At 34.3% G+C, this 25,226-nt stretch overlaps 1 protein-coding gene across 3 annotated transcripts in view; it reads left to right on the top strand.

Moving 5' to 3' along the window:
* RAB28 (RAB28, member RAS oncogene family) overlaps positions 1 to 25,226 on the top strand; it is an 88,091-nt gene that overhangs the window by 11,562 nt on the left and 51,303 nt on the right. For all 3 annotated transcript variants that reach the window (XM_045550386.1, XM_045550384.1, XM_045550385.1), the window contains exon 4: positions 11,698 to 11,827. In XM_045550386.1, the coding sequence (XP_045406342.1) occupies positions 11,698 to 11,827 (130 nt within the window). The remainder of the gene's footprint in view (positions 1 to 11,697; positions 11,828 to 25,226) is intronic.

The raw sequence follows: 25,226 nt of genomic DNA, 5'->3' as shown, positions 1-25,226 counted from the left end.
TTTCATCTATGATCAAATGACTTGATATTTTGTGCATGTCATTTTTCTCTTAAAAAGTACATTTCAGATTTTTGTATCTGGCTTATTTGTTAATTGTTTTATTTTTTCTGTTTTAAACTGATTAGGTTTAAAGTGGATACCAATCTAAAGAAAACTTATTGGACAGAGATTGGTGGGAAGCCGCAGTCCTTGTTTCACTCACATGGTTGAAAAAATGGGATTTGAAAATAACACCCTTTTCTCTTTGCTTCATAAAATCTATCTTCAAAGCCATATATAGGATTTTAAAAAGATGAAAAATTAGAGTGGCCTAACTTCTAATGATGTTTGACTCTTGGTGTCAAATAGAATGGCCTTTTATGATTTATAAGTATAGCTAAAGTTAGTGGAGAACAGGAGGACTTTATGCATCTCAGGGTAAATAATAATATAAAATTCAATTAATATATATTTCTTCACTTAAAAATTAGGGGAATATAATGCCCATTAATTAGATTCTGTTAACTCCACCTTAGTACAAATCATTTAAAAATTTATTATTTAATGTATTCAAATTATTTAAAGTATCTTACTATTATATAAAAATTAGTATTGATGTGAAAATCACATCATATAAAATTAATCATTCCAAAGTGTATAATCAGTGGCATTTAGTATATTCACAATATTGTGTAACCATCTCCTTAAGTCAATTTTTAGCAGTGTATATTTTGTGTTATTACATAGCTGCCTGTATTCAGCAGGCATTAATGGAAAAATTTGTAGAAATCTGAAGAATTTTCATCTTTTCCAAGAGTACTTAAGTTTAGTAACATGTCTCTATTCTCTTCTAAGTTTCTTTATTTCTTAGGAGAAAGTAAATGTTGCATTCCTTCTTAGAACTTGTCATATAAGGTTTCTATCTTGAAGGTACATGTTGACTTTTTTTCTCTTTTGCTGGTACTTTATATTGTTTACACTTTTGTGATTTCTGTGACTGTTAAAAGCATATACTCTGTATTAAACAACAGTGTAGTACAGTACTTCCGAGAAATTCATGAACATTTTCATGAAATTGTCTCAGGAAACTGGGAATTCTGAGATGATGAAATCAATTGTCATAAATTTATGCTAAAATAATAATTTTTTTCTGCTTTCCAGGATTCCAAATTAAATGTTATATAAAGTACGTGAAGTACATTACCAGTAGTCTGTTTTGTTAAAATGTATTTAAATTATATATCTCGGCCACAGAAGCTCTGACTCATTATTTACTATCATAAATTAGGGAAAATGTTACTTTTCAAAAATAATACTTTCAAAACATTCTAATAGTATATTAATATACTTAATAACTTTATATTATATAGTCACATAATTATTCTTCAAAGTAGATCTATATTGCTTCTAGAATTGCAGATGCTTTCTTTATATTGCCTATCATGAATACTTTGGTTTTTGGTACCCATGCTACAGGGCAGAAATCTTTCACAAATAATGTTTAGACAAGGTATTTTGAAGACATAAGTTTAATGTGTTATTTAGGATCTCCAACTTACATAATACATATAGAAAGAATTATATGTATCTGTGCTATTAAACTAAGGAATCCATTTTTTAAAAGCGTTTATTAACATCCAGAAAGAAGCTTATTTGTAGGCTGCAAGTTAACTTGGATCCAAATAAAACTGATTATTTTACCCTCTTTACTCCCTCCCCACCCTTGGTTAGCATTAAACTTTAGCAATAGTCTATTGAAAGTATTGGGCGAAACCAAATTGAATTGACACCCAAAAAAGAATTAGTGAGGTATTTTGACGAGAACTAGTTCTAAGAATTGAAATATATTCCAGTTAAATTCCCAGATTTAAATTAACTTAAAAATTTCTAGGAGTCTTTAGAAAGATGTTATAGGCTATTTTTCATAGTGGTTAGGAGCAAACACACAGTACATAGTGTTTAGTGCCCTGTAACCTGTGGCTAACAGAGGCTAATAACAAACCTCAGAAAAGGACTGGGTGTTTCATTTTTTGTAGCTCTTTCTGCTCTGGAATCTAAGTAGTTTGCAAACACTGCCCCACTGAGCATAAACTCAATGAAGTGTAGTATTTGTGAGGTAGAACACAACTACTATTGTGTGCCAGTTCCCCACATGGATGAGCCTGCCTGTTAATTATCAGCAAAAGGGTTTGGTGCTTATAGGACGACTGGGGAGAGAGCACATCTCAAAACGAGACTCCCTGAGATCCATTGTTTTGTTATGAACTTTTGGTGCATATTTGCTAACATATAACTGATTATGTTTATAGGCCTCTTTTGCATTAGTGTTTCTTATAGGTTGCACTTTTGTGCAGCAAGGTATATGTTGTTATGGCTATTGTATAATCTTTATGATTCAATTCATTTCTATATATAACTATAAACTAGATTGTTTATTTTGCAGATCAGGAGAAAAAATAGCCCACATTTTGGGAATGGGGGAACTTTTCATTTTTGAGAAGGGTAAATAGCGTGTGTACTGTGTTTAGCGCCTGTTAAATTACGGAACTAAATCTATGCAGTACCTCACAAGACTGTTAAATGTTGCCACCAGTGTTTATTCTTTAAAAACTTCTGCCAGTTATAACTTTGAAAACGGTATCCATTTGATTTACTGACTCATCATTCTTATTACATACGGTGATAAGTGAAGTAGATGAAAAGAAAGTACTGCATAAACTAACCTTACATAATATTTACGAACAGTATTGAAATTTACAAAGAGAAGGGACAGTAGTGTAGTGTCTTCTTGGAATTGAAAGTGGCAGCAGGGTGGGGGCGGGGGAAGTGCAGTTAAAGCACAAAAAATGGAAGAAATTTTTGTTAAAGATTTTTTAAACTTGAAATCTAATTTCCAGAGGTCATGTAAAGGTTTGGGAAGAGAAGCAGTTGAAGGATATTTTGGGAAGAGGAAGCACAAGCTGGTGTGAGGATGAAGACATAGGAGAAACATAAACAGCAGATAGATGGGTGGTAACAGAAGGTATCTGGGACATGAGACATGGTGATAGGTTTAGATGACCACAAGTTTGCCAAGAAAATTAGATCCAGTGGTCCCCAAGTAGATTGTTCATAGACTTCAGTTGAGGCCAAGGTATGGTTTTTCTGAGAGAGTTGTACTTTCTTGTAGCTGGGAATATTCTGATAGTTTTCCGGAGGGAGTCAGAAGAGTTCTGGATTGACTGATGTGGTGAGAGATGTAGGGATTTGAGGGTCCTTGTATTATAGGCTTCCAAAGAGGTAAGTACTTAGAAGTCTGGCCTTTTTGTGCTGAGACTGGTGGATAGAGGCCCTAGAAGCCAATAGTTTTGGTAATATGTATCTTTCAAAAATTGGTTCCTTTTATTTATATTATCAAATTTGTGACCGTAGAGTTGTTCACATTACTGTCCTTGTAATGTTTATGGGATCAATAATGATGACCATTCATTTCATTGGTAATATGTCCCACCCCCACCCCCAGACTTTTTTTTTTTTTTTATTAGCTTGGCTAGAGGTTTGTCTATTTTATTGATCGTTTTAAAGAACCAGCTTTTGGTTTTATCAATTTTCTTTATTGTTTTCATCTTTTCAATTTCAATGACTTCTGCTCTAATTTTTTTTTTTTTTTTTTTTTTTTTTGAGACAGAGTCTTGCTCTGTTGCCTGGGCTAGAGTGAGTGCCGTGGCGTCAGCCTAGCCCACAGCAACCTCAAACTCCTGGGCTTAAGCTATCCTACTGCCTCAGCCTCCCGAGTAGCTGGGACTACAGGCATGCACCACCATGCCCGGCTGATTTTTTCTATATATATTTTTAGTTGGCCAGCTAATTTTTTTCTATTTTTAGTAGAGATGGAGTCTTGCTCTTGCTGAGGCTGGTCTCGAACTCCTGACCTCAAGTGATCCACCCGCCTTGGCCTCCCAGAGTGCTAGGATTACAAGCATGAGCCACCGCACCCGGCCTTCTGCTCTAATTTTTATTATTATTTTTTTCTGCTTGCTTTAGGCTGAAATTGCTCTTCTTTTTTTAGTTTACTATAGTAGAAGCTTAGATTAATGATCTTTCTTCTGTTCTACTATATGTATTCAATGCTAAACATTTTCCTGTAATCCCTGCTTTTGCTGCATCCCACAAGTTTTGGTAGATTGTATTTTTATTAGTTCAAAATATTTAAAAATTAATCTTGGGACTTCTTTGATTCATGTGTTATTTAGAAATATATTGCTTAATCTCCAAATATTTTGAGTTCTTCAAGCTATCTTTCTGTTATTGGTTTCTAGTTTAATTCCACTGTAGTTTGAGAACATACTTTGCACAATTATCTAGTCTTATACATTTGTTAAGGTATGTTTTATGGCCCAGAATGTAGTTTACCTTGGTGAATGTTCTATGAGAGCTTGAGAAGAGTCTGTATTTTGATGTAGTTGAATTGAATGTTCTATAAATGTCAATTAGATGAAGTTGATTGTTAATTCTATTTAGGTCAACTATATCCTTACTGATTTTCTGTTTGCATGATGTGTCAATTAATGAAAAAAGGCTGTATATCCAGCTATAATAGTGGATCTGTGGATTGGAACTCCTTGCAGTTCTGTCAGTTTTGACCTCATGTAACTTGATGCTCTGTTGTTATGTGCATATACATAGAGGATTATTATATCTTCTTGGACAACTGACCTCTTTATTGTTATGCCAGTCTTTATACTTGATCATTTTCCTTATTCTGAAGTCTGCTTTGTCTGAAATTAATATGGCTACTCCAGCTTTCTTTTTGTTAATGTTTTCATGGTATTTTTTTTATCCCTTTACTTAACAATCTGTCTGTGTTTTCATATTTAAAGTGAGTTTTCTGTAGGCAACATATGGTTGAGACTTGTTTTTCTCAACCATTCTGACAATCCCTGTCTTTTAATTGGTGCATTTAGACCATTGACATCCAAAGTAGGTATTGGTTAACATCTATCTTGTTTGTTTTCTGTTTTTTTTACATGTGTTCTTCATTTCTTATCCCCCCTCTTTTTCTGCCTTCTCTGGTTTTGAGTATTTTATCTCCTCTCTTAACATAGCAATTATCCTTCTTTATAATTGTTTTTAGTGGTTATCCTAGAGTTTGCAATATATATTTTTAACTAATCTAAGTCCACCTTTGAATAACCCTATATTGCTTTACATGTAATGTAGATAGCTCAGCATATTCTTAATTCATCCTTTCTGTCCCTTATGACACTGCTGTCATTCATATCACTTATCTATCTATATGCTATAATCATCCAATGCATTGTTGCTATTATTTCTTTAAACAGTTGAATTTTGGATCAGTTAACAATAAGAAAAAAGTGATTTTATTTTACTCTCATTTATTCCTTCTCCACTGCTCTTTCTGTCTTTTTACATTCTGTATGCTTCTCTGTTTTTATTTTATTATTAATTGATAATTTATAATTGTATGTATTTATGGGATACAAAGTGGAGTTATGATTTATCAATTCAATGTGAAATAATTAATTCAGGCTAATTTATATGCCCATTACCTCAAACACTTACTTTTGTGTGTGTTGAGAACATTTGAAATTCACTCTTTTAGCAATTTGGAAATGTACATTGTGCCATTATTAACTGTATTCACCATGTGCTGCAATAGATGTAAGAAACCCAAAAAACCTTTATTTCTTTTGTCTTAGATTTTGTACCCTTTGCTGTTATCTCCCCATCCCCACCTCCCTACACCAGCCTCTGTAACCACCATTCTACTCTCTGCTTCTATGAGTTTGATTGCTTTAGATTCCATGTGTAGGTGAGAACATATGGTATTTGTCTTCAGTGCCCATTGCACTTAGCATAATGTTCCCAAATTCCATCCATGTTGTCGCAAATGACAGAATTTCCCTTTTGTAAGGCTGAAAACATTCCTTTGTGTGTATATACCACATTTTCTTTATCTGTTCATCCATTAATAGACACCTGGATTGATTCCATAACTTGGCTATTGTGAATAGTGCTACAATAAACATGGGAGGGCAGACATCTCTTTGACAAACTGATTTCAGATCTTTTGGGTGAATACCCAGAAGTGGGATTGCTGGATCATATGGTAATTCTATTTTTAGTTTTTTAAGGAACCTCCATACAGTTTCCCTTAATGTACTAATTTACATTTACACCAATAAAGTACAAGCCTTCCCTTTTTTTCACATTGTGGCCAGTGTTTATCTTTTATCTTTTTGATAATAGTCATTCTGAAAGGTGTGAGAAGATATCTCATTGTGGTTTTAATTTGCCTTTCTCTGATGATGAATGATGTTGAGCATTTTTTCATGTATCTGTTGGCTGTTTGTATGTCTTCTGAGAAATGTCTATTCAGGTCTTTTGCCCATTTTTAAATTGGATTTTTTGTTTTCTAGCTATTGAGTTGTTTGAGCTGCATGTATATTTTTGATATTAATCCTTTACTAGATGTATGGCTTGCAAATATTTTCTCCCAATCCTTACGTTATCTTTGTACACTGTTAATTGTTTCCTTTGCTGTATAGAAACTTTTTAGTTTTATGCAATCCCATTTGTTATTTTTGCTTCTGTTGCCTATGCTTTTGAGGTCAAATCCAAAAAATTATTGCCAGACCAATGTTGTTTGGTTTTTTTCCTATGTTTTCTTCTAGTGGTTTTACAGTTTTTGGTCTTATGTTTAAGTCTTTAATCCATTTTGAGATGATATTTGTATATGGTATGAGATAAGGGTCCAGTTTTTTTCTTCTGCATGTGGATATCTAGTTTTCCCTAAAACATTTATGGAACAGACTATCCTTTTCCCATTGTGTATTTTAGGCACCTTTGTCAAAAATCTGTTGACTGTACATGTTGGTTGATGTGTCTGTTTTTTTGCTAATACCATGCTGTTATAGTTACTATAGCTTTGTAGTATAGTTTGAAATCAGGTAGTGTGATCCCTCAGCTTTGTTTTTTTGTTTTGTTTTTTGCTCATGTTTGCTTTGTTTATTTGGTTTTTCTTCTTATGTACAACTTAGTTTCTGACCCACATCATTTTCCTTTTCCCTGAAGAACCTCTTTTACTATTAAATATTTCTTTCAGAGCAGGTTTGCTAGTGATAAATTCCTTCAATTTTTGTTTTTCATGAGTCTTTATTTCTCCTTTACTTCTGATAGTTTTGCTGGATATAGAATTCTAGGTAAGTTTTTTTCTTTCTGTCAACACTTTAATATTTTACTTCATCATCTTCTTATTTGCATGGTTTCTGATGAGAAGTTTTTTGTAATTCTTATCCTTGTTCATTTATAGATAAGGTGTTTTTTCCCCTCCTTTGGTTTCTTTCAAGATTTTTTATTTGTCTTTTGTGCAGTTTGAATATGCAAAAGGTATAGAAATTTTGGTATTTATCCTAGTTAGTGTTCTCTGAAATTCTTGGATATGTGGCTTGGTGTCTGTAATTAATTTTGATAATTTCTTGGCAAATATTACTACAGATATTTCTTAAGCTGGATTTTCTCTTCTTCTGGTATTCCAGTTATTCATATGATATTCCACTTGGGATTGGGATTGTCCCACTTTTCTTTGATGTCCTGTTCAGTTTTATTCATTTTTCTTTTAACATTTTAGTTTTAGAAGTTTTTATTGTCCTATCTTTAAGCCCACTGATTCTTTTCTAGGCTGTGTCCAATGACATTCTTTATTTCTGTTACAATGCTTTTGATAGTTACCATTCCCTTTTTATTATTCCTTAGTGTTTCCATCTCTCTGCTGACATTACCCCCCTGTGGGTGGTATGTTGTCTACTTTTTCATTTAGAACCCTTAACATATTAATCATAGTTATTTTAAATTGCTTGTCTAGTAATTGTAGCCTGTATCATATCTGAGTCTGGTTCTGATGCTGGCTTTTTCTCTTTGAACTGCCTTTTGGAATGCTTCATAATCTTATATTGAAAGCTGGACATCATGTGTTGAATAAGAATTCACATAAATAGGCCTGGAATGTGAGGTTTTATGTTGATTTGGCTAGAACTAGGCCATATTTAATGTTTACTGTAGCTGTAGGTGCCAGCAGGTTTCAGATTCCTCTAGTGTCCTTGTTTTCTCCCAGTCCTTTTGGATATCTTAAAGAACTCCTGCATAGCTGAAGTCTGTGTCTTGCGGCACTTTTAGCTCTTTCAGCTATAATCCACTGCTATTATACTGGTAACCTGTTGGCATTGTGGTAAAGTATGGGGGAGGGTAAACATTCTATGTTCTTATGATAAAGTCTCAGTTTTTTAGTGGGCCTTTGTCTTTGGGCTTTGACTTCACAAGTGTTTCTTTGCTCTTCTCACTTAGATGAGACAAAATGGCTAGAGGGGGCTGGAGTTGGGAACTTCCCTTACCCCTTACCATATAAGGCTCTGATTAAGCTTTTTCTTTTGGAGAGTATGCCTTTTTTATGGATAATGCTATGGGTATACTTCATAATGATTACCTTCTCCCTCTTCATGCCAGAGTCATGAGGGTATCTTTCTTGGTCCTTTACCATGAGGATATGGTGTGGTTTCTGGAGGTAAAACGCATAAAAGTGTGGGGTTGCCCTAAGACTGTGGGGCCCCTGGGAGTTTCTCACTCTTAAGCTAGACCACAGCCTCCAGCAATTGGTCATAATTACCATTTAGATGTTCCTATCATTTACTACCTGTAGTGCCTGCTGCTCCAGGCAAACAGATCTTGGCTATAACTCTCTGGATCTGCCTGTCTCTCCAGATTCCAGGGTGGCAATTTGCCCTGCTATCTCAGTTCTCTGCTGAGTGCAAGAAAAGTCCTTCATTTTCAGTTTATTCAGACTTTTTCTTATTGTAAGGACAAGGGTGATGACTTGCAAGCTTTCAGCTGTCAAAGCTGAAACCGAAAGTCCTGAAATTCCTTTTATATTTTAATATTTTTGGTTTTCTCATTTTCCTTCTCAGATTTTTACCACAGTGGTAAAGATCAAAACTGGTACTATTTGTGATGGTAAGAGCAAAGGCAAAATAATAGTTTTTGCATTAAATAGTACTGAGAATATGAACACAGAGATAGTTGGGTTAGTTGATGGATGAGTGAGTAGGAGTTTTTCCTTCTGTCTTTTTTATGAATCCTGAAAGATTCATAGGAATCATTGACTGAAAAATATTGGGACACATTGGTCTAGATCAGGGATTGGCAGATTTTTCCTAAAAAGAGCTAGATAGCAAATATTTTAAGCTTCTCAGGCCATACTATCTCTGTTGCAACTACTCAACTCTGCAGTTGTAGCACAAAAGCAGCCATTGATAATACTTAAACAAATGAGTGGGACCATGTTTCAGTAAAAGTTTATCTATAAATACAAACTGTGAGCCAGATTTGACCTGTGGGCCATATTTTACCAACCTGTGTTCTAGATCAGTAGTTTTTAATTTGTTTCATATCTTTGACCTAGTAGTGATTATCAATAGATGGTGGCCATGTTTTATTTGCATATACTTTCTCATATTTAGATATTATCCTATGTTGGGATGAAGATTTTTGTTTGTTAATCAGCAGGGTTCCAAAAGTGTTAAGGTTTAAGAATCATAGGTCGAGGCTCTATTTATGAGTTTAAAGCCTATCTCAAAGTTGCCATGAATATGTAATTCTCATTCACTCAGAATAATAACAAAAAAAATACCCTGCAATTGTTTTTATGTTAATTTAAAAATAAGTCTATTTTTATTATTTCATTTTACCACATAGGCATGTCCATTATTTTGAAAATGAAATAACAGGAGCGTTGCCCAAGATCAGTAGTTGGTGGCGCCAGGACTGGCATCGAATAGTGACCGTAATTCCAGGGTAGGGCTCTTTTCAACAAACAATATATAGTATCATTCATGGCAACTGGAGGTGGGGTCAGTAGATTGAAGATTAGCCTTTTTCAGAGGTCAGTTTTGGGGCTTTATTCTTAATAAAAAAAGTGAGATTATTCTCATTATTTTAGGTAATTCTGTGTTGGACAGTATTTCAAAGCATCGTAGGAGACAGAAGTATTAATAATAGATGTCCAAGTTACTGAAACGAACATCACAAGTGATTTTGCATAAAAATAATCATAAATTATATTAAAACAAAGATATTATATGTTCAAAATATAGCATTTACCAATTATTTTACTATATATTTCTGTTATTAATGCTCTTGAGGTTTTTTGCGTGTATATCTGTATGATAGAAATGTTATATAATGGTGTCTTAACCAACTCCATGTTCAGTGATGTCACACTGATAGCTTAAAAATGGTCACAGGGGAGTATTTAAACCGTGCAAATTGGCAAATGTAACAAATAATACTCCCACCCCACCCCAATGTGCCCTGAACCCCAAGCCAGTCAATTAATATTTACTGGCATATCACTGGCTGTGACTATGGTCTTAAATACTTGTCTGGTTTTGCTATAAGACTGAGTTCCTTGAGGTTTAGAACTTAAATCCCTAGCATCCAGCACAATGCTTGGAGTATAGTTGACAGACAAATGTTTTTATTCATTTAGTCCTTGATTCAAATCCTGGCTTCATCACTTACTTATTTGTTCGGCCTTGGTTATTTTAACCTTTGTTTATTAGTAAAATGGGAATAATAATACTAGCCTTTCATGATTGTTGTAAGCATTAATGAAAAGACCTAGACATGTTTCTTGTACATAGTAGGTGCAAAAACGTAGTTGATTTTTATTTTTATAACCTGTGAAGTAGACATAAATGCCATTAGGGTCCAGACTTACATGTAGAGCTTTGTATTAAGTGTTTGACTACAAACTGGATGAGAATCAAGAATGTGGTACTGTTATTTTTGTGTGTGTATATACTTCTCATCCTTCCCATACAAAATAATGGGATAAATTAAAAGGAATATGATATATAAGAGGCAGGAAGCAATCTCTCTGTTATATTTGGCTTTGCTCAGACTCTTATTACAGTATTATGTCCAGTTTTACATTGCTCATTTTAAAGAGGATGTCAAAAACTATATGTAGTGTGTCCTGGGAAGAATCAACAACTATGATTAAAGGGACAGAAAATAGGCCCTTTGAGGAAAGCATAAGGAACTGAGTTTGTTTACTCTGGAAAGGAGACGGTAAAGGAGTTACTTAACTATCTTCAAGTCTATGAAGGATTATTATAAGAAGGATACTCTCAAGTTTGTTCTCCAAATGCACAGAGGACTAAAAGAGGAAATCGACATTTCATTTAAAGAAAACTGTGTTAAACACTAAAATTGACTATCAAGGGATATCATGGAATCTCCATTTTTTAAAATATTTAAAAAGAATAGCAGCAGATGGTTATTTATTGAAAAGTTTAAATGTTTGACCTCATAAACGTGAGAGGCAGGATTGTAAGCCTTTCAGCCTTTTCAACTTATGTGATATGATTTCCTTGTATTTACTATAACTTCCCAAACATGTTCCAGGTATCTTACTGGGAAACCACTTATAATTTTGATAAAATTATATTTCAGCTTGCATTACATTCTAATTTCTGGATTTATCTTGAATAAAAACTTTTAGTATTATTTATCTCCTAGTAACTAAATTGAAGTCAATTTGTATATGAAACACTCAATTTATAATTTTATACTCAATTTGACATATCTGAAGCATTACTTAGGAGTATTCCTTTTTTTTTCCAAGTAGCACTTTACAGATATTCTATAATTCTTTTGTGACAGGGAATCCTTTTGGTATATGATATTACAAATCATCAAAGCTTTGAGAATTTGGAAGATTGGTATACTGTGGTGAAGAAAGTGAGTGAGGAGTCAGAAGCTCAGCCACTGGTTGCTTTGGTTGGAAATAAAAGTAAGTTGTTCTTGCTTATTTATGTATAGTAAAATTTATTTGCTATTACAGACTGAATGTTTGTGTCCTCCTACCTCCCTGATTCATAAGTTGAAGACCCAATCCTTAATGGGTTGATGGTATTTAGAGGTGGGGCCTTTATGGGGTATTAAGTCATGAGAGCAGAACCCTCGTGGATAGGATTAATGCCTTTGTAAGAAGAGACATGAGAGAGATAATGTCTCTGTGTGCCATGTGAGAGTATGGCAAGAAGGTGGCCATCTGTAAACCAGGAAGAGTGCCCTCACTAGATGCTGAATCTGCCTGCACCTTGATCTTGAACTTCCCAGTCTTCAGAACTGTGAGACATAATGTTTGCTTTTTAGGCCACCAGAACTTAGAACTTACTAAGACATTTTTGCCTATACCCGTAGTTTTTAATCATGAAAAAAAGATTTTATATTTGGAAATAGTATTTCTGGAGTGAGCAAATTGAATAGAAGATTCCTAAGGGTGTATATGATCTTTTTGATAATTCTTTTGATGCGTGATCTATCATAACTGCACTGCTGCTTTGGCCAATTCCTGTAAAGGTAAATTCGGTTCTGAAAGTATGTGTTTTGGCTTCCTGTGGTCTAAGGAAGCAGCGTGGACTATTAAGAACAGCAACACAGCTGCAGATTTTATGATATTATATTGCAATTTCAGCTGTGTCCCAGAGGTGTTGAGAGATACATTTCATTAAATGATCCCCTATTTTAGGGAAAGAAGTGGTGTCTACATAGAATTTTATAAGCATTGTGCCTTGCTCCCATCTCTTATAAACTTCCTTTTCTGAAGTTTTGGGATTTGTTCTGAATATAGATAATTCTTTTTGAGAAAGAGTGTATTATATTAGGGAGAGGAGCAGTTCTTGGTAAAAATTATAGATAAGTAATTTTTGAGATCTGTCTCGGGCTATGATATATAGCATATAAAAATCATAAAACTGAACACAGTACATGACTGTTATTTGGTTCATAGTTCTGTAATGCAGTAACTTGGAAAAGGAAACATTAGTAAGGGTTTTCAGGTACAGTCACGTGCCACATAACAGTGAGGATACGTTCTAAGAAGTGCATTTGTAGGCAATTTTGTTGTGTGCTAACACCATGGAGTGTACTTACACAAACCTATATGGTACAGCCTGCTATACACCTAGGCTATATGGTATAGCCTGTTGATCCTAGGCCATGAACTTGTATAGCATGTTACTGTACTGAATACAGCAGGCAATTATAACACAATGGTAAGTATTTGTGTATCTAAACATAGAAAATGTATAGTAAAAATGCAATATAAAAGCTCCATTGTGATTTTATGGAATCACCATAATATAATGCCAGTCCATTGCTGATGGAAACATCATTATGTGGTACATGACTGTATATGAAATAATTATGATATAATCTGATCTACAACTTAGTTGAGGTCAGAAAAAGAGAAAATGAATTCAAATTATACCATGGAGGATTTAGGTTAGGAACTATTTCCTGACTACAAGCGCTGTTAAATAAATACTTACTTATACTACCATGAGAATTATCTTCTCCAAAGGTCTTTAAAAACATAGTACATTTTTTCCTCTATAATTGTTTAGAAAATAGTGCTTCCTGAAGGACCAAACCCAGATTTCTGCATTATGTAGTTTTGTGCACTGAGATGAGCATTTAATAAATCCAAACTTTAATTTAAAACCATTGTGAAAAAGGTGCAAATGTTATTTCTCTGAAGACTGAAAAATACAGACATTATCATGCACTCTAGAAAACAGTATTACAATATCACAAAATGGCATGGCTTGGATAGAAATTCTAGTTTGCTTTTTTTAAAGCTTTAGTTAAATTTTGCTCATCCGTTTTATAAATAATTCTTTAATGGAGTGAATCAGATGATTTTCATTTCATTGAAAATCCTCTTTTACAAATTGTAAGTTTTGATGAACTTAAGTTCTATTTCTGGGTGCAGCTTTTCATTTTAGGAGATCATTTCTTTGTCGATGGTCATATAAAGCATTGGCTTAGATTATGGTTGAATTTGTGCTTTATTGGAGATTTCCCATCACCTTATGGGGAATTATAGAGTAGAGGAGGGAGAGAGGGATTGGGATTTATTTTCATTTCTTTCAGGATACATTCTAACCACCATTTGGGATAAAGGTATAGTGGTGTATAATTATATACATTATGTTATATATTTATGCTATCCTGTGAGGCATTTACCATTGGTCACTGTCAAAGACAGGGTATCAGACTTAGATGGGCTATTGGACTGGGCTGGTGTTGCCATGCTTAAGTTTTAAAAACAACTATTTATATAAGTTATTTGAATTTATGCAAAAATTTAATACGCTACTGTGTTTGAAATTTAATAGCTTAAGAGTTAAGAGTTTTTTCACTTTTGACTTAGCTATAACCCCTTTCTTGTATGTATTTATAATACTGTCTTTCAGAATGAGATCATATAACAGAGTATGCAGTCACACAGAATGTTGTATGTAAAATGAAGAGATAGATGAATATTTTCCTGGATATTATTTACTGCATAATCTGTCACTGGCCCAATTTCATGTGATCACGTAATGAAAGATCCTTCTGTGGTTAAGCCTATTAGGGTTTTAACTCTGAGTTTCCTGAATATTTTATGATTTCTGTTTTAAAATTGATGTCACATTAGTATAACATCATAGTATAGGAATGTAATTATATTAAAAAGCAATAAAATTAACAAACACTTTTCACATTGGTTAAAGGCAAAGCAGGAGACACATGGAAAGACATCTGAAACTGGATTACTATGCTCATTATCTAAACATGTGATTTGGAGTGGACAAATATCCAAATTATATCAATGTCTTAAGTTAGCCATTGTTAATTTGCTCAAAGGTTGAGCCAAGGAGAGTCCTTAAGAAATGATTGGGAACTGCCAACCTGGGTCTTAAGTTTATTTATTTTTTGTCTGCCATCTTCAAGTTCTTTAAAAATCTGACTGCCTTTTTTTTGCTCTGTCTGGTTGTTGAGATTAATCAATACAGTTATGAGTGTTAGCAATAAGACTGAGTAAAAATGCCTGGCACTTGTTTCTCCCACAAGAAAGCACCAAGGCAGTGAATAAACAGCTAAGATTTGATTAGAGTGTTAAAGGGAAAGTGCTAGAGTTCAGCAGGGGAATGGAGAAGCTCCTTTGGTAATTGGTAGCACAGGAGGACAGCATGAAGGCACTCAGCCTCTGCAGCCCCTTCTCCTCTGCCTGAATCAGATGGGCCCTGAGACAGGAGAAAAGATAAGCAGAACTTCCCCAGCCCACATTGCCACCGCAAATACCTAGCTATAGAAGAATCCCACAGTCCTTGAAATCCCTGAGCTGCCAGGAATTCATGTAGCTGCATTGCTCTGAATTAGGAGAACAAGGTGTGTACTCTCCACCCCCTACCCACCCTCTGTGAGCCAAGCTGCTCCAGTATGGTGCCATCTTGAGGCCAGAGCCACCTCTGGAGTGTGCCTTCCTCTGGGGGTCAGTAGCCACTCCACCTTTCCAGCACTGGGGCTCCATATGCATTCCAGCAACCTCACATATGTGGCTACACACCACAGTCCCAGCTGCTCAGAGTCTGGGCTGAGGATTGACTGTGACTTTGGTCTTACACAGCAGGGAAACTGACCCCCTCTGCTTGCACTTCAAGCCAGGGGAGCAGTATGGCAGTCCTGCCCATGGAGAACCCACCTTTGAGCCAGCCAAATAGTTGCATACCGTCTCCCAAGCAGGCAAGTTTTCTGAGCGACTGAGCAGCTAATCAGAAAAAATAAAGTCATTTTCAAATCTTCATGTAAGGCCATACTTTTACTTTAGTGAGGTAAAAAATAAATTCCTGATAGGTAAATTTTAGAATGAGAAAGAAGATAAGTCATCTCCTTACTCTGTGCATATCACAGTTTGACTGAATTTAATGATCTCTGCAGCCCCATATGGAGTGAGATATCTGAAAGGTCATAGATCCAGCCTTTCAGATAGCACCTGAAAACAATTATTAATATATTGCCATGTAAGGCTACTTCTGCCGGCAGGGAGCCAAATCTATGAGGCCTCATACCTGGTTTCCTGGCTTTGAAAGTCTTGTTCTTCCAACTTTGGGGCACTCTCATTTGATCAGAGCCTGCACTGCAGAGCCTAGGGGTTTTTAATTGACGTCCACCTAAGGGTCTAGACCTGGCCATAGCCTAGCGTACCAACATCACCACTCTTGCAAACTACTACAGTACCTTCCTAAGTGGTCTTCTTGCTCCTAACTTTGCTCTCCTACAATCCAGTTCCCAAATGGCAAATCGTATTATATGACTCTTCTGCTTAAAATCCTTTGGTAGTTTTTCATTATACATTGAATGAAATCCAAACTCCTTATCCTAGTTTACCAAGGTCTAGGTAATCTGGCTCTTACCTACTTCACAGACCTCATCTTCTACACACTTCCTTGCCTGCTATAAGTGCAAAGCACATTTATCTTTTTTTTTTCCTGTTCCTAAAACATTCCAAGTTCATTTGTACTCAGAGTTTCTTTTGCTTGAAATTCCTTTGTTTTCCCACTAAAATCTAAGCTCTGTGAAGGCTAAGGACCTCATCATTTAAAACAGTGTCTGAATGAATACTGAATGAATGAATAAAAGCCTTTTCGTGAAGATTGTTGAAATTAGAAGTGTTTATGACCCTCGATGTGGTATTCAGGGAAAATGATTTTCTTAATGAGGAAAAATAAATCTGTAGCTATAGAGAATCCATTAGATGGCCTTCAGTGCCAACTGTCCTGCTGAATTCCACCCTGGTGAATAATGTCAGTGACTTTCTTAGGAAATACATCACAGTTGTATTATACTAGATCATACATGAAATAAAATGTCATAGATTGTATGTCATGATTTTAGGTTAAATAAATGTAAATATTTGGAAGTTTGCTTCTTTTTCCTAACTTGTGACTTTTACATAATCTTAGAAACCTACACATTTGACTTTTTATTTACAAGGTTTTTATTTTTGTGTTTAATTTGAAAAATCATAGTCTTCACTGAAGTACAGTTTTAATTTTTCTTTCAGTGTTTCAGACAAAGATATAATTGAAATGAAAATTTAGGAATATTTTTTAAAAGATTAATTTTAAATTCAATCCATATTTTATAATCACATGGCTGTTGTTTTAATTTGTCATTTTGTTATTTTCTATCTTTAATCTGTTATGCTTTTCTACTATCTGATCCATCAGCTAGTTTCTCTCCTGACTAGCTAACATTCTCAGTTGGATAGATTGTAAACAGAATTAACAGGGGTTGCATAGAAGCTGCCCTCTTCTTGATTTATAGCTTCTTAGTTAGTGGAGGGGTGGTGGTTATCAGTAACTTGTACTGGAGGTAGGAATTATCACGCTCCAGTATAGAGTGGATGGATGAGTGATTTCTACTCTTAAAGATATTAACCAGATCCTTTCGCAAATAAAGACTAATAACTCAGATTTTTAAACAATCTTCATGACAGATGAGGGCATAGAGAAGAGTGCATCAACACTAATTAACAATGTTGAGTGTATATTCTTCTTAACAGTGATTGATTGTTCTTAGAGTACTATCTCTGCCCAGGAAGTGATGTTTTACATTGGGAGGTTTAAAGGTTACATTTTAATGTACCCTGTAAGTTGTATTCCTGAACTCAATGGAAATGTATTAGTAAAACAAGTAAATTTCAAGTTGAAAATTTTACTGATGCTCTCAATAAAATTATCAGCAGACTTTTAACAGACTATTCTTTTTTTCTTAGTAATAGAGAAATATAAGAAATGGTTATACATCTAATTTGAAAAATTTCATTGGAATTTAAATGAAAGTACTTGCCTATACTGTGACTCTTTTGGGTCTTCAAAAGTTCTTATTTTATCCATAGAGAAGACATGTGAAACTATTAAATACGTAACATTTAATTTGATTCTTATTTTAAAAGATTCATATCAAGTTCTATGAAATTCATCACCTACAGTATTATACCAAAGTGAACAAGTCATTGTTACCAATTTGTTTAACAGAGCTTGTAATTTATAAAGGACAAACAAAAACTCTTTTGAGGATTTGAAAAGTTCATTCTGTTTATACATTTTAAACGAAAACATTCTACCCCATCCCCCATTTCTTTTACTACTTTGCTTCTTTTTTTGTTCCAGATAATAGTAATCCCAAAGTATCAGATCCAAGTGTCTTTTGAAGATGGACCCAATATTTCTGTTTCTATTTCTGCTTCTTTTTCTCTTCTTTCTCTCTCTCTCTTTTTAAAACTTCTTTCTACATGTAAATTTCTCAAATGATCATTTACTTGAAAATACTGAGAGCATTTCTATATATTGAGTGAGAAAATATTTTAACATACATACTTAAAGCTGTTCTCTTACATGATACTTCACACTCCTACTGTACTTTCAGGACCTGTTGATAGCATTTCAAGTTTAATTGGTTGAGTAGAACCTCCAAGTCAAATGCAAAAGCTTGCCTTCAGACTGGTGGTGTCATTGACAACTGTTGGGGAACAAAATATCAAATGAGTGCTATTTCATAATACTAATCAAAAACTAATTTTCACCTGACCATTGTTGAAGTGATGTTATTTTGTTATTTCATAGTTGCTTTTTAGATAGCCTACCCCACACCATTTTGACAGTACTATAATTTACTTAGCCTAAGAAGTACTATGGTTTTTGTGGTTATGTTTTCTTTGGTTTGGGGGGAGTTGTATGAGCATTTTGGTCATAACAGTCTGTTTAGATTCTTTCTATCTATCTTCCCTTTGTCACAAAGAGAAGGTTTATTAAATGCTAGAATGCTTTAAAAAAGCATAATCCATCTTATTTTTGTTTCTTTTATGATGAATCTCAGATTTTAAATTTTAGAAGCAATTATTAAATACTAAATTAATATTAAATAAACAGTTATAAAAACAGATTGTTTTATGAAAAGAGAATTTGGAAATTTTCATTAATATAATTTAAGCCCCTTTGATAATGTATTTTAATTTTTACCTGTAGTGATTGTGGAACCAAGTGAATATAATTTAAAAAAAAATTTCAGAATATTACGGGGGGTATACGTATTTTGGTTAACATGATTTCCTTTTGTATAGTTTGAGTCAAATTTGTAAGTGTGCCCTTCATCCAGATAGTGTGCATTTTTACCCGTAAGGTGTGAATTTACCCATCCCCTCCACCCCCTCCCACCTACTTGATTTCCATTGAGTTTTGCTTCTGTATGTGCACATAAGTATTGATCGATTAGTTCCAATTTAGTATTGAGTACATGTGGTGTTTGTTTTTTCATTCTTGCAATACTTCACTTAGAAGAATGGTCTCCAGTTCCATCCCAGTTGTTACAAAAGATACTAGATCACCTTTTTTATGGCTGAGTAGTATTCCATGGTATACAAAGTCAGTATAATTTAAAGGAACAGTATATTGGGGATCAGAAAACTTGAGATTTCTGGTGCTATCATTTTATCTAGCTGTGTGAGCATGAGCAATTCATGTAACCACTTAGGGTCATCCCCATGTATAAAATGAGGGGTTTGTACAAGGTAATACCTAAGTACCTTTGACTCCTAAAATTTGATGACCCAACTATGTTTAGTTATAAGCTTGCTTAATTGAACATACTTATTGCCAGTTTGTAAAAGAGTTTAATTTTTAACTTCATTTATAATTTCAACCGGTTCTTTTTATTTTTGTAGAAATGATTTCTTTGGCACATGTATCATTCAATTGTTTGATTATTAAGAATCCTGTTTATATACAGTACACGGATAGGTACACAATAATAATATAGCTATTTAATAATAAACCTGCATTTATTGAATTTTTACTATTTGTCAAGCACATTCTGAAATATGACCAACTTTGGGGCATTTAGGGGAGCTCTAAAAATAGCTTGTCTTTTTTTTCTTAAAATTGTTCCTGAATTTAGAATTTAATTACTTTCCATTTTATGTGACATTATTTTCTGAAATTTCAAATGAATGTCTAGTTTTTCAGTATAAGGCAATACAGCAGATATTTTCTTTTTTAATTACACAATAGAAATTTATTATCTCAAGGCTCAGAAGTATAAAGCCAAGACCAGAAATATGAAACCAAGACATAAGCAGGACCTCACTGCCTCTTAAGGTTCTAAAGGAGAATCCTTCCTTAGCTTTTCTAGATTCTAGTGACTACTGCTTTCCTTGGTATGTGGCAGCACTACTCCAATCTCTGTCTGCTTCCATCTTCATGTGGCTTTCTTCCTGCATGTGTCAAGTCTCCCTCTCCTTTCTATTATAAGAACACCAGTCAGTGGATTTAAATCCAGAATAATCACATTTTAAGATCTTTAACTTAATTATGTCTCAGCAGGTATTTTCTTTGTTTCTTTACTTTCTTATTTCTTTTCTCATTCATTCATTCATTCAATAAATATTTATTGAGCACATACCCCTCTAGGTCTTAAGGATGCAGAAATGAGCAAACAAAAATCCCTGACTTAATCTAGCTGTATTCCAGTGGGGAAGACAGGCACTAAAGCAATAAGTAAAATATATAATATGTTAAATTGTGATAAGTACTATAGAGATAGATAAAGCAGAAAAGGGAGAAAAAGAAAGTTTTGAGGGAGGGTGTTAAGATTTTAAATATGGAATTCAGGGAGAGCCTGAGAAGGTGACCTTTGACCAAAGAGGTAAAGGAAGTGAGAGAGAGAGAGAGAGAGGCAGGCATGCTGGGAGACAGTTATCCAAGTAGAGAGGAACAATAGGTGCAAGGCCTTGAGGTAGTATTTTGGTTGTTGTTTCCCTGCCCCCCAGCTACCCCCCAACTACAGAAGGTGTGTTTTCCTTGAAAGGAATAGTATAGGAGAAGTTAAAGATACAAGGGAAGAATCTAGGTAGAGGACAGATCAAGAAATACTCTGTAGGCCATTGTAAGCGCTTTAGCTTTTACTCTGAATGAGATAGAAAGGCCCTGAGGGTTTTGAGCAGAGTGAAGTGATTTAACTTGTATTTGGAAAAGATCACTACAGCTCTAATTTTGAGAGTGTACTATAGTGGAAAATAGTGGAAGCAGGGAGACTAGATAGTAGGCTTTTAACATAATCCAGATGAGAAGTAATGGTTGCATGGACCAGGGTGATAGCAGTGGAAGTAGTGAGAAGTGGTTGGCTTCTGGATATATTTTGAAGGTAGAGCTGATAGATTTTCTCAAAGATTGGTTTGGAGTAGAGGGGAAAAGAAGCAAGAGAATATTTTGGCCCAAGGATCTGGAAGGCTAAAGTTCCGTTTACTGAGATGAGGAAGATTGCAGGAGGAGTAAGTTTTAAGTAAGGATCAAAAGTTTGGCTTTGGACATACTAAGTTTGAGGTGCTTATTAAGTATCTTTGTGGAGGTATTTAGTAGGTGGTTGAATATACACGAGTCTGGAGTTCAGAGATAAGATGTGGTCTAGAGATAAAAGTTGGGGCATCACCAGTATCTTGATGATATTTAAAGCTATGAGACTGTATGAACTTTACCAAAGGAATGAGTTTAAAAAGAGAAGGAGTCCAAAGATTAAGCTTTGGGCTATACCCATGCTTTAGAGTATTAAAACCATAATAACATATCACTAAGCACTTCTTAGAATGGCTATTCCAAAAAAGACAAAAGATAAGTGTTGGTAAGGATGTGGAGGAAAAGGAACTCTTGTCCACTATTGGACATGTAAATTAGTACAGCTATTATGGAAAACAGTATGGAGGTTCCTCAAAAAATATGATCCAGCAACTTCACTTGTAGTTATATATCTAAAGGAAATGAAACCAGTGTGTTGAAGAGATAATATTTACTCCCATGTTCATTACAGCATTATTTACAATAGCCAAGATACAGAGTCAGCGTCAGTGTCCACCAATGGATAAATGAATGAAAAAAAAAAAAAGTCAGATTTGGAATATTATTCAGCCTTAAAAGAAGGAAATACTGTCATTTGGGGCAATATAGATGGACTTAGAGGACATCATGCTACGTCAAATAAGCCAGGCACAGAAAAACAGATATTATATGATATTTATATGTAGAATCTTAAAAAAGTTGAACCCTCAAAAGCAGAGAGTAGAATAGCGGTTTTCAGGGACTGGGAGGCAGGAGATAATGGGGAGATGTTGGTCAAAGGTTACAAAGTTTCACTTGGACAGGGCAAATAAGTTCTGGGAGACTGTTGTACAATATGGTAACTACAGTTAACAATAATGCATACTTGAAAATTGCTAAGAGAGTAGATCTTAAATGTTCTCACCACAAAAACGTAAGTATGTAAGGTGATGGATGTATTAATTAGTTAGATTTAATCATTGACAACTATACATATACTAAACATCATGTTGTATAAGATAAATATAAACAATTTTTATTTGTCAATTATACTTTAATAAAGCTGGAGAAAAATAATAAGAGCCTAACTTAGTGTTTATGACTTAGTACCACATAAGATCGTGGAAAAAGCATTTTATGTTACACACATAGTTGTTTTGATAACTAAACTCTTAACCCTAATTAATCTCTTAATTTTCATTCACAATTTCAAGTTTCAAAAGATGAGAAATTGTATTTTTCTTTAATGCTATTTATTTTATAGTGTATTCTCCTACTTTAATATCTAATAGAGGGAGACAGTATGAGTAGGTAGTGTAGTTAAGGGCACAGACTCCTAATTAAGACCACTTAGATTCTGATATGAGTTTAACTTATTAACTGTGTGATTGTGGTAAGGTACTCACCCTTTTTGTAACTCAGTTTTCTCATCTGTAAAGTGGGACTAATAATAGCACCTACCTCATAAGGAAGTTGTAAGAATGAAATGTATATAAAGCTCCTAAAACCATGCCTGTTATATAATAGGGCTATATGTGTTAGCTGTTACTGTCTTGCCTATTCTAGCTTCAAATCCTGTCCTCTACTTATGAGTAATGGGAGGAGGTTCTGTTAAATATATATATTTTTCTAATGTAAGGATTTAAAAATCAAAGACTTTAAAAATTTTATGAAATGTCTATGATATGAAATGCATAATGATTAAAATTTTTGTTATAATTAATGTTTAGAAGCTAAACTACCAGTTAACTTATAGCTTAGAAGTATTTTTTTCTGAAAATTTGTTTAAATTCAATTGATAGAGATGATATAATTTTGATATCTAATCTAAATGGTGAAAGGTGTTGTACTGTTGCCATGAATTTTTATCTTCAGTTTATTTTGCTATGTAGACATGTGTCTAATAAAAAAAAGATGCTGCATAAACCATCATTTGAGTTTGAATGTGCTTCTGTTTTTGGTTGAGGTATAAATGTTATTTCTGGCTGTGTTCTTCACACTTAGCTCCTCTTACAACAAATGGAAAGTCCTTAATTGTACCTAAGGGAATAGTTAATTCACAGTGGACATATGGTGGACAAAAGCTGAGTCTAGTAAGTGAAATAAAATTATACATGGTAAATATGTGAATGTCTACAAAGTCTGGCAGCTATGAAAGATAGAGTATTTGAGATTAGCAAATTTTTTGTACTGTGTAATTTTTTTCTGGTATGTTTGTATCATATTTGTATATATAAATTTGATTAAAAGATGTGCTCTCAAGTTATATATTAAAGCATATTTGTCTTTTTTAGTGTTTTTTAAGCTTTGTGATGTGACTTTGATGTCAACAATAGAGGCTGCTGATCTCAAATTTTTGGAAAGTTACTGCTCTTTTGATTGGGGGCAGTTAATTAGCATTAACCCAGAACAGCTCTTGGGCTTTATGGATTTGAACATTATATGTGATTGCACTGCTCCAGCAAAAGGTTAAGTATTAATGGAAAATGGTCACAGCCCTTTTACTTAAAGAAAACATGTTACTTGTAAGTTTTCTTTTGATTTTACTTTTACAGTTACATTGAATGTCTTCATTCATTTAGCCATCCATAAAGCAAATATTGTTGCACATGCAATGGATAATAAGTCTTTTTAGGACTTCTTGTGTGGTATGTCACAGATCATTAACTGCAAGTAACCACCTGACTTTAGGGAAGCCTGGAAGCATCATTATAGTGAAATAAGCTTTTATTTAGGTATCATTGCAGCACATTGATTTATAGAAATGTCACCAATTGCTACTGTGAAAATATATTATCATTATTCAGGGAATGGTAGAGATTACTGTAGACTGTAACAGAGATATATTGCTAACAATGGAAAAAATAAGAATAAATATTGTGGTCTGTATTTTATCTAAGAATTACTTTTAAACAATTATTAGGTGATTAATTAGGCTAAATGAAGTGATTCTTTATTAGTATGCTTTCAACTCTGTGTGTGAATCTATATATGTATTAAATTAAAGGCATAGTCTGAGTCCCTCATTTGAAATACTTTTAAATTAAGCAGAAAGTCCAGTAGCAAACTTCCTTTTTTTTTTTTTTTTGGAGACAGAGTCTCGCTTTTTTGCCCCAAGCTAGAGTGCAGTAGTGTCATCATAGCTCACTGCAACCTCAAACTCCTGGTCTTAAGTGATTCTCCTGCCTCAGTCTCCCAAGTAGCTGGGACTACAGGAGCATGCCACGCCGGGCTAATTTTTCTGTTTTTAGCAGAGACAGGGTCTTGCTCTTGCTCAGGTTGGTCTCAAACTCCTGAGCTCAAATGATCCTCCTGCCTCAGCCGCCTGAGTAGCTGGGACTGCAGGCATGAGCCACCATGCCTGGCTAATTTTTTCTATTTTTAGTTGTCTGGCTAATTTTTGTTTCTATTTTTAGTAGAGATGAGGTCTCCTACTTGCTCAGGCTGGTCTCGAACTCTTGACCTCAAGCTATCCTCCCACCTTGGCCTCCCAGAGTGCTAGGATTGATTACAGGCGTGAGCCACCATGCCCAGCCACTTTTCTCAGATTCAATAAATATGAAGCATATGGAACATCACCTTTAAAATCATTTTTGGAAGAAGGTGAGGTATAAATTAACTGTCTAAGAATCTATTGGACATATATGAAAGGTAACTTTTTTATAAGAAGCTCTACTTAAATTAGTATTGTTATAATTTGTCAGTCTCTATATAATCAAATATTTTGATGTTGATAGCTTTTTTTTTTTTTTTTTTTTTGAGACAGAGTCTCACTCTGTTGCCCAGGCTAGAGTGCCGTGGCGTCAGCCTAGCTCACAGCAACCTCGAACTCCTGGGCTCAAGCAATCCTCTTGCCTCAGCCTCCCCAGTAGCTGGGACTACAGGCATGTGCCAGCATGCCCGGCTAATTTTTTCTGTATATATTTTTAGTTGTCCATCTAATTTCTTTCTATTTTTTTTAGTAGAGATGGAGTCTCGCTCTTGTTCAGG

Source organism: Lemur catta, chromosome 4, assembly GCF_020740605.2.
Source record: "Lemur catta isolate mLemCat1 chromosome 4, mLemCat1.pri, whole genome shotgun sequence".
In the NCBI taxonomy this organism is placed as follows: Eukaryota; Metazoa; Chordata; class Mammalia; order Primates; family Lemuridae; genus Lemur; species Lemur catta.
This window is presented reverse-complemented; position numbering and strand designations above follow the sequence as displayed.